Raw genomic sequence first — 12,365 nt, forward strand, 5'->3', positions numbered from 1 at the left:
GGAGACATCTCCAAAGGTTTCATTCTGAAAAAACTCCCCAAACTGCCAAACTGCAAACAGAACTTTGCATCTTTAAAGATTCCAAACAGTAGAGAAATACTGAAAGCATGTTTTCATGCTTTTGTCTTCTCCTGTTTTACAGGTCAAACAGGAAACCTGAAAAGGTGAAAAAATACATCTTGATCATTCTATCTGTGAAATGCAGTCCATGGTTTTTATTATTCCAAGTCCTATTTTCTTAAGCATCAAGAAGAAAGACTGTGTTATTGGTATCTACTACATTCACAGAACAGATGGAGTTTCCTGAATGGCGAACTGTATTTACAAGTTCAAATCAGCAATAGTTTGATAATTAATATTTCTTAAAAATTTGCTCACAGTAAACTTGCTCATCCTGTTTTAAAACAACACAGACAAACCAATCTAAACTGAGTCTAGTGTTTAGTTTATATATGCAGTTTTCAACTGAACAGAGAGGAGGATCCGGGCCAAACACTGAGTGAATGAGATCAGGTATTCTTTATCACACAGTAAAAAGATTTAAGATTTAAATCTTTCTATAAGATTTTCTTTAATGCATAAATTATCCTTCTCCTCTGTGTTCAAATTAAGTGTGGTTTGTATTTCTTACTCCATAGTGTCTGCCATGGAAACTGACCTGGAGGAATATAGTTCCGTTTTATCGTTAGTCTCTGTTTTGATATAAGTTGTCCTTTATATTAAACTACTTTGGCCAAAAGACTGCCTTTCAGAGTTTGTTTTAGATGTAGCATACAGAATCACAGAATCATTAAGGTGGGAAAAGACATACACTTTTTTCCAGTTTTGTGCTTTTATTGATCAGTCCAGTAAATTGCTCCAATTAAACTAGAATAAAAACATGATGATGCATTATTTATGAACCGAAGTAATTTTATCTGATGGGATGGTATCTTGCACCCACTAAAGCTCAGGTAGTCAACTCTAACAAGGAAATCGTGGCATTCCTCCCAAATTATTCTCATACAAAAGCTTTTTCACATCTATCTTACTGCTCTGCTGCTATTAAAACTATTTTAAGAAGATGCAGAAATCATTTTCTAGCTTGGTAGTTTTAAGCACGTTGGAAGTACAGCAGTTTTTAAAAACTTTTTAATCCTTAAGGATTAAAAAAATTATTACAATGGCTTAAAGTAAATGGATTACAGTACTGACAACTTTCTCGGGGACCTTTCTTACTAAAAATAAAAACATTACATAGTCTCAATCACTAACAAAAAAGATAATGCATTGGAAGAGATAGTGTTTCTTCTAGCACTATTTGCTACTTTAGAAAAATGACATTTTGTTCAGCAAAGTCAATTAACACTTAGCTGAAACCAGAGTAAGACTACAAAGGCAGAGTGAAAATTTTTTGCTCCTTCCTTCCTTCCCAGAGCAATTAGAGAAGCAAGATCAAATACAGAGCCTCATCCTCTCTAAAATTAATTTTCTGAGCAACATTTAATATAGTATCCCTGGCTGTAGAACAATACATATAATACTCATCTACATCACCAGGACAATGTAGAAATCTTAGTAACAAACATTTATAAAGAACTCTTGGATCTGCCATTAAAGAACACCACATATGTAAAATACTCTGATGTCTCTGGATAAGCTTTTTAGTTTGTTTACATTAAAAATTGACTTTCTCTTAATTACGTTCAGAGAAACCTCAGTAGCATAACTTCAGCGAAATATATTTCCCTTCTGAATCAGAGCTTTTACCTACAGCGTTAGACTTATATTTCTACCACTTCCTCATTAAAATTCAGCCATATTTCCAGTTTGAGTCTGTACACACATTTTAGATTGATCAGTCATTTGAGTCTTCTGGAAAGCTGAGATACAGAAGCTGACTAGAAATCTCCTATTAAATTTTGAACTCAATAGATTTAAGATAGACATGTGTTTTTCACAAAAAACAGTTGGGGTGGTAAATGATCTTTATTCGATGTATTGTCTTTTCAGGTATGCAGTCGTCATACATTACTGTACTCAAACGGATGTAAAATGTAAACTAAAGTTACAAACAAGAAGGACTGAAAAACTGCTTTAAAGCAACCGCAATATCTCCTGGCAGAGAGCACCAAAAGAAAGGGAAAAACAGTCTTCAACTTTACAGAAAGGTAAAACCTTAAGAACACTCTGAAGAAACACATTTATTGCTACATAATAGAAAAATACTAATCATAACCTCCACTCTCTTAATTAAAGGACAACGATGGTCCAGAAGGAATTAGAAGCCACAACAGACAATCCTTCGTAATTGAAATCTTGGCTGGACAACTCCTTGTTGATAGTTTGGAAGGGCCGCCATTTCAAGTGTGGAAGCAATGCAAACAGTCTGCTGTAGTAGACATTTATGAGCTTGGTTCAAAGCTTAAATTAAATATTATGCTTCAGTAAAACATAAACTTAATGAGAAATCAAACTCCAGTGTAACTGTGTTACTCATGAGTAAACTTCCTTTGTAATTTTGCCTGGTGCATACAAAAGGAGGGAAGAAGACTGCGAGTACTGCTCCCTCCTCCCACCTAAGCACACACCCTGCACCTGCATTCAGCCCAGCCAGAATCCAGCCCATGAATAACCTCATTGTTTACACTGTTAACAGCCATTCAAAATACCTCAAGGCTCCTCAGCTATAATTAGACACGTGTACATGTAATTTTCTTAATGCATACATGCTGCAATTACCCTACTAATGAAACAGGTTTCCCTGGGCCTGCAAAGGTTGTTTGGTAACACTTTTTCTTTTTAAATTATCACATAAAAGATTATTTTTGGTCGCTATCTATTCAGCCTTTCAGAAAACTCTATTTTCTTTTGGATCTGCTTTCCTAGTTCGTTCACTGACTTTCTGAAGAGGATGAGCTTTTTCTTTCAGCGTCTAAACGCACTATTTGGAATTCTGGAATGAAATGTCCTGGCAAAAGGGAGTGTGATCCTCACACACACACAGGGTCCTGACTACAACAGGACACTGCAGGGATCTTCCTTCACCTGCCTGGAAACCTACGTCTAGTCTCTAGGAACGCATGTCCCCTTCCAGGGCCAGAGGTAGATGCCAGTGGTGCCCAAATCACATGCTGTAGGAAGATACAAGTGTGCACCAACCCCTTCCCCACCACCCTTGTGTCTCCATTCCTGAGGCTCCATGTGCACCATAAACCAGAGGCAGCCTTTTTCATCTGACTGCGTTCAATCCAGTGTACACCTTGTTTCTTGCCTTTGCTCTTTGCAAACCTTTCTTTAGGGTGGAAAAGAATGAAAAACCTGGGGTTTTTTCTGCACTAGCTTACTCTGTTCCTTCTGTTCCACCAGGGATTTTCAGTGAAGTCACTCCAAATTCAGACTAGTTGTGAAGTAGAGAAGCAAACAGGCACCTCATAACCACCATATTACCAGCACTCATTTTCCAGAGAACATATTTTTATGGCAAAAACCATGGTTCACTGAAACACAAAGGTTCATTTGAAACCACTCAGGTTCAGCAGACTTCTGTGGAACTGCAGACAGACAGAAGTCTATACTCTATCAGTACCCACTGATGGTGTGGTAGTAGACATGAAGCTAGCAACAACATTCATTTCACTCAAGAGCTGCAGCATCTTGGGAGCTTCTAGTTTGCCAGCAATTTCAGTGCCTTCTGGTCTATGAAATAAAATGTAAGCAAACAAATTCCAGACTTCAAAAAACTTCATTCTGAAGCCAGCTCTAGTCATTAGAAATAGCGATGACATTAAAATCAGAAAATGAGAGATGTATCTAAGCAGTTCAAATTAAATGTGGTCAAAACAATTAAAATATCAACCAAAGAAAATCAGTTTTGCAAATAGCTGAGTTACTCAATTTCATAAAAATAATTTCTAAATGTTTCCAAAAAATCAAATACATTCAAAAACTACCTGTAAGTCTAGTCATTGGAATAATCATTGGAAAAATAAATATGTAGAAAGGAAGAGGAACTCTCTGAAGATAACATGATTTTTTTGTTTCAGTTTTGCAGTAGACTTCAATTAACTCCAGGAGATTTTGTATAGGCTGTGCACACACTGAAAGAAAATTCACTCTCTCACACAACATGCAGACTCTCCAAAGAGCATGTCATCCACCATTCAAGCAGAAGAATTCTCATGTGAATTTAAAACTGTAAGTCTGCACCTCAGATCTGCATCTCAGCCCTCTGAAAACGTGACCCTTTGCATTCATTGCAACTTGGGGCATTAGCAATGGACCAAAAAATACGTTTTTTAATCACAGTTCACCACAATTTAAAGATTATCACTATAAATGTAGCTTCATGTAAAAACATCCTAGGCTCTGGGATGTTACTTTTTTCAGAAAGCAAAATAGATCCCAATTTTACCCATCCCTAACAGGTCTGAATTTGACTAAATGGGACTAGTAACTTCAGTATGGCAACAGGCATCAATTTTCCAAAAAAGTAAGACTGGGCTCGGGGAACAATTCAGATATATGAGAGACAGGAATATGAGCTCTGGGCACTTTGCTTCATATGACACCATGCTGCAGCCAGGGGCCCAGGAATAGGGAGGCCCTTGTAGGAGTACAGCTCAGGGTAGCAAACTGTTAACGCCTGGTTGACCTTCCTAAAGTCAATAGCTTCCACATACCTACATACACTTTGCTGGTATTAAGAGGGACATACCTGTGCACTTTGACTCTGTAACATGTCACCCAGGAAAGCTCTGCCCAGCTAACCCCCAGACATAGATTCAAAGAAATAAAACAGTGAACATAACTTTCGAACAATTATTCCTCACAAGCCTTCATGACAGCTCATCAGTGAGATCTATTAATATGATATCTAATTTCACACTGGACCATTCAGTAGGGTCCAGGAACGCTTACACATGGAGCACCTCCGTAAGTAAGACCCACATGCTAAACCCAGTTCTTTGTAATACTCCTGGGACAACATAAAATTAGTAAGTGGCTGGTGCAAGGGCATTTAAGTTTAAACATCAGTGACCATCCACGATTTCCTGGCACATGCCAGCCTAAGGGATCAAGCCCACTAAGTGACACGGCATCTGACCTGATCACCACTGACATCCTGCCCCCTTGGGGCTGTGACGTTGCAGGGCACACAGCCACCCCACCGAGAAGACCAGAGAGAGCCCCCTGAACAAAGAAAACATTCAGTCTTGAAATCTCTCTTTTGTTAAATTCAACAGCAGTTAAATTTATAGTGATGCCTCTCAGCATGTTCCACAGAGAAAAGACAGAAAGCTTAAGAAAAGCTATTATTAATAAAATAATGACAGTTTCCCTTCAGATTACTTTTTCTTTTTCTCCTCTTTCTTTTCCCTAGTTCTTGGGAAAGTCTCACAGGCCAGTGGTCTCCAAATGCTTTTGATCACACACACCATCATTAAAAAAAAGTCTGAGCATACACTCCCAATGTATGTATATAATTCATCTGCTTATAAATTACATACGTCTACTGCTGAAGGTCTAATATTTTCTTCCCGCATCCCAATGGATTTTGCTGCACAGCCCCTGTGATGGACGCACCCCACTTTGGAGATCACTGCCACAGGCCAAGTGCAGTTCCAGGTGCACTACAGTGAACCTCTGAAGTTTTCTACGTAAGGAAAGTCAGACCAAGAGGTACAGTGGACCAGCTCAAATATCCCTCAGTTGCTGCTCTCTGCACACCTCCTTTTATCACACACCATCTATAAACCCACAGATGAGAACAAAGCATACCCTCTGGACCCAAAATTCACTTTGATTGTGACTTAAGTAATGCCTGTCATTTAAAAAGTTCAGTAATAATTCTACAGTGAATTCCCTCCGCCTAATAATTAAAATAGAGTAATAGTGAAGACAAAATTAATTTTCCAGTATCTCTCTCCTCCTTTTATCTCTGACTGAATGCAAGCAAAATTCCAAAAGGAACAAAAGAACATTTATTTTAACAGGGAAAAACAACCCAGAAATAGTACTGGTAAATGCAGTCAATATGAGACTGTTGGACTTAACAGTATCTGTGGCTGCTATACTTGTTAATCCATCTCTCTCATGCAGTCACTCAAGCTATTGCAGTTTCGGCACTGGGCATGATGCTAGCTATATGAGAAAGAGATTTCTCGTGGTTAAGCTATGATCAGGATTTCACTAGAAAACAAAAGGGAAAGTCAGAAAATACTTAGCTATCCTAGAAAACTCCAAAATGTTCAGTGGTCACAGACACAGAATATTTTTATTGATATAACAAAAACTAAATTTTTCTGCTTCTTGAAGTTAAAACAGCAAAAGATGATCATAAAATATTTTTATACATCTTTTTCTTACCTAATAATGACACACTGATTTTCTCTGTCAATAATCATATTTCTGTACATGCTGTCTGCAAGAGCATAAATATGCGGTGGGTTTTCATATTGAGCCTAGGAGCGAAAATAAAGAAAATTTTTTAAACACAGCATTAAACAACGTGGAAGGAGCAATAGAATTTTTTTATTTAAACTGGAAGGATTATTTTCCTGGAAAAACAATTCTGAACCCCACTTTATACTGCGTTTTCCCCAGGACTCTTTTTGTTCGTTTAATAAAAACAAACCAAAGTCTCTGGGTTTTGTTAATGATCTTTCTCTCATCCACAATTTTCTCCTAAACTATCGTAAACACTCTGTCCTTAAAATGGTCTGTGCTTGAAATATATTACTTATCCAAGAGAAACTCACATAATTTAAGCCTATTCCACCAGTGGTCATATGCTAACAATAAACTACCTAAACCGCTACACAGAGCCTAGTGCTTTATGTCTCATTTTCATCCACTGATTCCATCAAAACTGAATCGTTTCCCAAATCTATGGACATGCCCAACTCGAGCAGAACGGGAAACTGAATTTTAAGTCCCTAAAATCCTTGTGTTGACTCACTCTTTATATTTTCAAAAGTGGCATCTAATTTTGGTATCTCGATTCTTTTTTATTGTTCTTGTCCAATTTGAGAGCTCTCAGGTCATAGCCTCCAAATCCACTAATGCCCATTTTGTATTGCGCACCACACTTTAAGCCTACAATAGCTTAAAATCTGCCCTTGCAGGAGGAGGGGTGTGTCAAGGAGAGAAACCTGATACAGATTAGAGTTAATCAAGCCAAGTATTTTCTTGGAATACTAATCCTGTGTTCCTGGGAATTTCAATTTGAAGACTCAATATATGGTAATGGGTATCAGCCAAGTTCTCCTAGGCCAGTACACTGCCACCAAAACCCAGAAACAAATGCTTCTAAGAGTTTAACAGTGGAGCATAATATTTACATGCCCCTGAGTACTGCAGTATATTTAAGACTGCATTACTTACTGCTCCTTGGTACATTTCAATTTCCTTTTCCCCAAAATATGGCATTTGCTTGAAAGGATTCACAGAGATTAATACAGAGCCAATATATGTCTGTATCCAAAAGAAGTTAAGGTAATTACAATTTATGTCATACAGTATCACCTTACTACTAGTGACTGCCAGATAACTTTTCCATCTATTATATAATACATCACAGCTTCAAATAATACTAAAAAACCCACAGCTTACAATTGTTAATAAAAATGAAATTAGCAGGCTCACAAGAATATAAACATATCATTCAATGGGATATTTTCACATTATCAAAATATTCATTTTAGGACAAGCTAAGTATAGAAACATGTGTTAGAGGCCCAAATACGACACACCTTGAATAAAAATACAGAAAGGAAACCGCATATTTAAACTGGTTTACTCCTTTTGTAACTGAGGAGGTCGTCTTGTCAGTATTAGAAAAGATTGTTTTGACCTTTGCAGAACAAGCTACAGTGACACATTCTGATCTTACAGAGACAGTGCCGAGCACACACAGCCGGATGGAACCAGCCACTACCGAGATAAATGGGACTACTCAGCTGCAGTGGGAGAACTAATAATTCAGTGTGTGGTGTTATTTTATGAGTGTAACTATTAGCAGTCCCTAGGAGCCTTATCCTGCAGGCTGCCCTATAAGAAGGAAGTTTCAAGTTATTATCAATCCCAGAAAGCTTTTTTGCAACATTTTGGATATTAGTGTTTCCCTGTTCTGCATTAAGCTACGCATGTACTTCCATTTACAAAATACTTTAGAAACCTTTAGAATGACATCTGCAGTATACTTCTAGGAAGCAACTGATACCGCTTTACAGGCAGGACTGTTCATTCATCTGGGAGTTAGCAGTGTCCCTATGTCAATGAGTCCAGAATGTTGTACTGCAGGTTTCATTTAACAATTTGGTATTGTTCATAGGCAAACTTACTATCTAAGCCTTCTGTAGTAGGAAAACTAACGAATTTATTTGTTAAACCTAAGAATCTATTACTGTGCTGCCACAGCACAAAATGGTAACATGTTAGAGATTAAGTATAACCCAGTGAACATAATTTCTGTATTGTTAATTTGCAATGCTTTCTTCACACATTTTTTAATTTGATTCAAAGAAGAGTGACAACATCTGGGTCTCAAATGTAATAAATCAAGCATTCACTGTGTCAGTACAAACATCTGAAGTGACAGTTTTCTGTTGGTAAACAACACCAGCATTTTCTGGGATGATTCAGTAATCTCTACGCAATGTAGCACAGAGAAACATTCATTCATGGGTGGACATACAAACAATTGAGAGAGTCAAGAGATGATCTCCATTTTAGAACAAAAAGCCTTCGCACAACTGCAAAAGGAGTCTTTTCTCCCTACACAAAGAAATTTTAATGCTTTAAAAGACGACTCTGATCCCTCATCTAACCACAAGTCCCCTTGGAAAACATAGTCTTTCTACTGAAGCAGAAGTAAGTATCTCCATGTTAATCTCACTTATTTTTATTAAAAAAAAAAAAAAAAAAAAAAGAAGCAGCAGCATAAAACCATTTCTTCTGCACAGAGCACTGAAGAATTGTGAATGCACTGCATGGAAGATGCAGCATTCCACAGGGACAAAAGCACTCATGTTACTAACAGGAAGAGTGCTATAGTTTGCCCCAATATTATAGTTTGACAAATATTGTGCGGCTTTATCACGTTTCTATACAGCAAATTTAATAACAATGTGGTATTTTATTGAACAGAAGATCCAGACACATGTGCACACACGTTAAAAACCTCTGCAGTTTGGAATGGAAATGTCAGCACAGGTGAAACATCAATTTTCCTCTGTCAATCCTTGCTAAATCTTAAGCATCTGAATATATGGAAAAGGCCAGGAGATGTTATATTTCCTTCCCTTTCTGCTAAAAAAAGTTACATTCTCCAAGGAAACTATTCTCCAGATACAACTAGGAAGTATGAAAACGTGGCTACAGCACAAGAAGCAACTGTATCACTTTCTAATATATAACCACACCGAATAGTGTTTATCAAATTCATTATTGCAGCTCATGTTACATTGTGAAAGCTAAAAATGAAATACTTATCTCAAGGAATACCTTTCACATGAAATTTTTTTTTAAAAAAGCAAAACTTTGGTGCTGAAATCTGTTTTTCTTTTTAGATTATATGTTCAGATATTTAAATCTTCCATGTTTTCATTAATCATAGAAAAAAAATCTAAAGTACAAACACTGCATATTTACAGATTTTCACATGTTCACCTGTTACCATCAGCCCATGATTCACAGCATTAAGAATTCCAGAACAAGTTGTAAATGGAGTTACGTCACAGAAGAAACGCTATTTTGAAAGCATTAGAAGCTGGGAGGTATAGAAGACAACATGGTATCAAGACACATATGTACATCTTAAAGCTATTAATTCTTGCTCTTAGAAGTAGCATTACTGCAGTAGCTTCAGGGGTCACGTGGATATAAAAACATATGGAGCTACAGGCCTATCTTCAACAATGAGAACAACAATTCCAAGTATCAAAAAGAATACCTTAAAATAATTTTTTCAGAACTTAACTTCAACCCTTATAATTAGCTCAGTTTACAAAACATTTTCTGTAATCTCAGGTGAACTGTCACATAAAATGCTCACTATCTTTGAGTAATCTGCTTAAATAGAATACATACATATGATTATGTTTCACATGTTTCACATTGGCTCAGCAAGTCCACAGGGCCCCACTGAAAACAACACTATAAAGGATACAAAAATATAATCATCCATGTATCGTTTCTTTAGGTTCTCCACTATGGAATCCTCTGAGATTTTGGAAAGGAGGACCATATCATCCACTCCACTGTGCTTGACATTGTGGCTCTGCCAGTGGTATCTATAGTGTCCTTTGCTGCCCTGCAGGAAAGCACAATAAGCATCAAAAAGGTTACTATGTTTCTCATTAGCATTAAATTACTGAAAACAATCTATTCAAATTCCAACTCCCAAAATATTTTTCCTTCATTTAATTCTATTCCTTGATCCAGGCATTATATAAAAGCGTACATAAACGATGTCGACAGCCTTGCCTCTGAAATATTGAGGAATTGCACTGCCCTCAAAAATTAGAAGGTAATTCCACAGGGTTTTGTGAATGTCTACATGCAGAAGGGATTTCAGATGGCAGACATTTCTAAATCTCGCAGAAAAACAACAATATTCCAACTGAGATGCAGATATTGGAAGCTAAGGATGCAAACATTATACTCCTGCAGTGCAATAATTACCACCCGAACTATTAAATTGCATACAGTGGATTCTCCATCCTTTAGAGTCTTTTAAGTCAAACCCGCATGCATGCTGTAACTCAAATGGAAGCTGTGAGCCTGATGCAGTAAGTATTCAGGGATGTTCTGCAGATTATGTCAGGCAGCTTGTCGGCTGCATGTCTGAACAGTCTGTTTTGATCTGTTAGTCACCATGCTTAACTGAAATCTAAATAGATATTCTCTCCCCACACTTAGAGACTACTATTTCAGGATGCTACTGAAAACTTGTGACATTTCAAGCTGTACCACTTGAAATCGAAATCTGTTTTTTTTCCAGCTGATTAGAACAGTGAGGTTCTATGGATACACCCACAAACAAATTTAAATTCAGTCTAGATCAATGCTATTAATTCAGCTATCAATCTGCTCTCCAAACCCAAACTTGTTTTCTGCAGCCTGGCAAACAATGCTAATGGAGTTCTGCCCTCTTGCCTTTTTATACTTTAAATTTTGTTTACACAATACTGAAATTAGTGATGCTGGAATTAACGCATTTTACACTGAGAAGTTATCAAGTATGCTGTCAAGGAAGATGTGGCCAACAAAATGTCAATTCTGTGTATTCTCCTCATATTTTAATACCACAATTTCAAACAATGAGATTTAGCTACACTGCTCTCATGTATATTATGGGATTCAGTCATATTCATCAGAATACAAGCAATTTCTTATTATAAAGTATTTTGCAGAATAAAATAATGCATGATTTTATAGATTAAATAAGAAAGTTTAGGTACTCTGAACAATTTGGCTGCACTCAAGTATTTTGAGATTGGACATCAGCAATTTACAGAGCTGCAACTTTTGCGTGTACAAACTTCTACACTAGAAAATGACCTATGCAACTGTACTAACACAAAAGTGCGTCTGCCAAACTGTTTCCTCATGTAAATAGTCAAGCACTTGTACCAACACCAGGCATAGGAATGGGAACTGCAAAGGAAGTCAGGGGAGCAGAAGGTTCTTATTTTAAGCTGGGTTGGCTAAAAGTGTTGATTAAACTAGTCTCAGACTACGTTCTTCCACATACTTCACTGCATCTATTAGGGTGCAATCAAAACTCCAACAAAAACTAATGAAAACACATGTATATTAGCAAATGGAGTCAGCTCTATAGGTTAGCTTCATCTCAACTTGACCGACATAAAAACCAAGTACCAACTGGATTTTTATCTCAAGATAAATTAACTTGCACTAAAACCAGACTCATTTTACTACTGCAGACAGCACAGAACTTGTTGGCTTTATCTGTGTTTTCTATTAAGTCTCCAGCCATTGCTACCACTGACACAGCTCCGTCACTGCTAACAACAATGAAGAGCAGTTGCTAACTTGAATTAGAAGAATGCTTTTAAATATAGAACAGCAGAGGTAAATATGTCTGAAAACACAAAATCTCAGCAATTTTCTTGAACATCCACAACCTTACATGAGCTTCAATAAAATAGTAATCTTAAACTAGCTTAGTTTGCATGAACCTTGTAAATTTTGTATTTGCACAACGGAAGCAGTGATCTGGAAGGACTGAGAAAATGAAGGAACCTATTAGTTTTTGGAAACAGTTATAAAACACGTGACTGAAAAAAATCAGTTGAAGGTTAGATTATTGGAGAGAACACAAGTCCAACAGAGAAGCATAATTTCCTTCAGTGTAATCA

General features: G+C 37.0%; 1 protein-coding gene across 1 annotated transcript in view; it reads right to left on the reverse strand.

The window, feature by feature from the left end:
• MYO1E (myosin IE) overlaps nt 1-12,365 on the reverse strand; it is a gene marked incomplete at both ends in the record, with an annotated part of 91,813 nt that overhangs the window by 44,952 nt on the left and 34,496 nt on the right. The window contains 3 exons of the mRNA XM_082005415.1: nt 6,349-6,443; nt 7,366-7,455; nt 10,151-10,294. Coding sequence (XP_081861541.1) covers nt 6,349-6,443; nt 7,366-7,455; nt 10,151-10,294 — 329 coding nt within the window. The remainder of the gene's footprint in view (nt 1-6,348; nt 6,444-7,365; nt 7,456-10,150; nt 10,295-12,365) is intronic.

This window comes from Phaethon aethereus (genome assembly GCF_964289735.1).
Source record: "Phaethon aethereus genome assembly, chromosome: 12".
NCBI lineage: Eukaryota > Metazoa > Chordata > Aves > Phaethontiformes > Phaethontidae > Phaethon > Phaethon aethereus.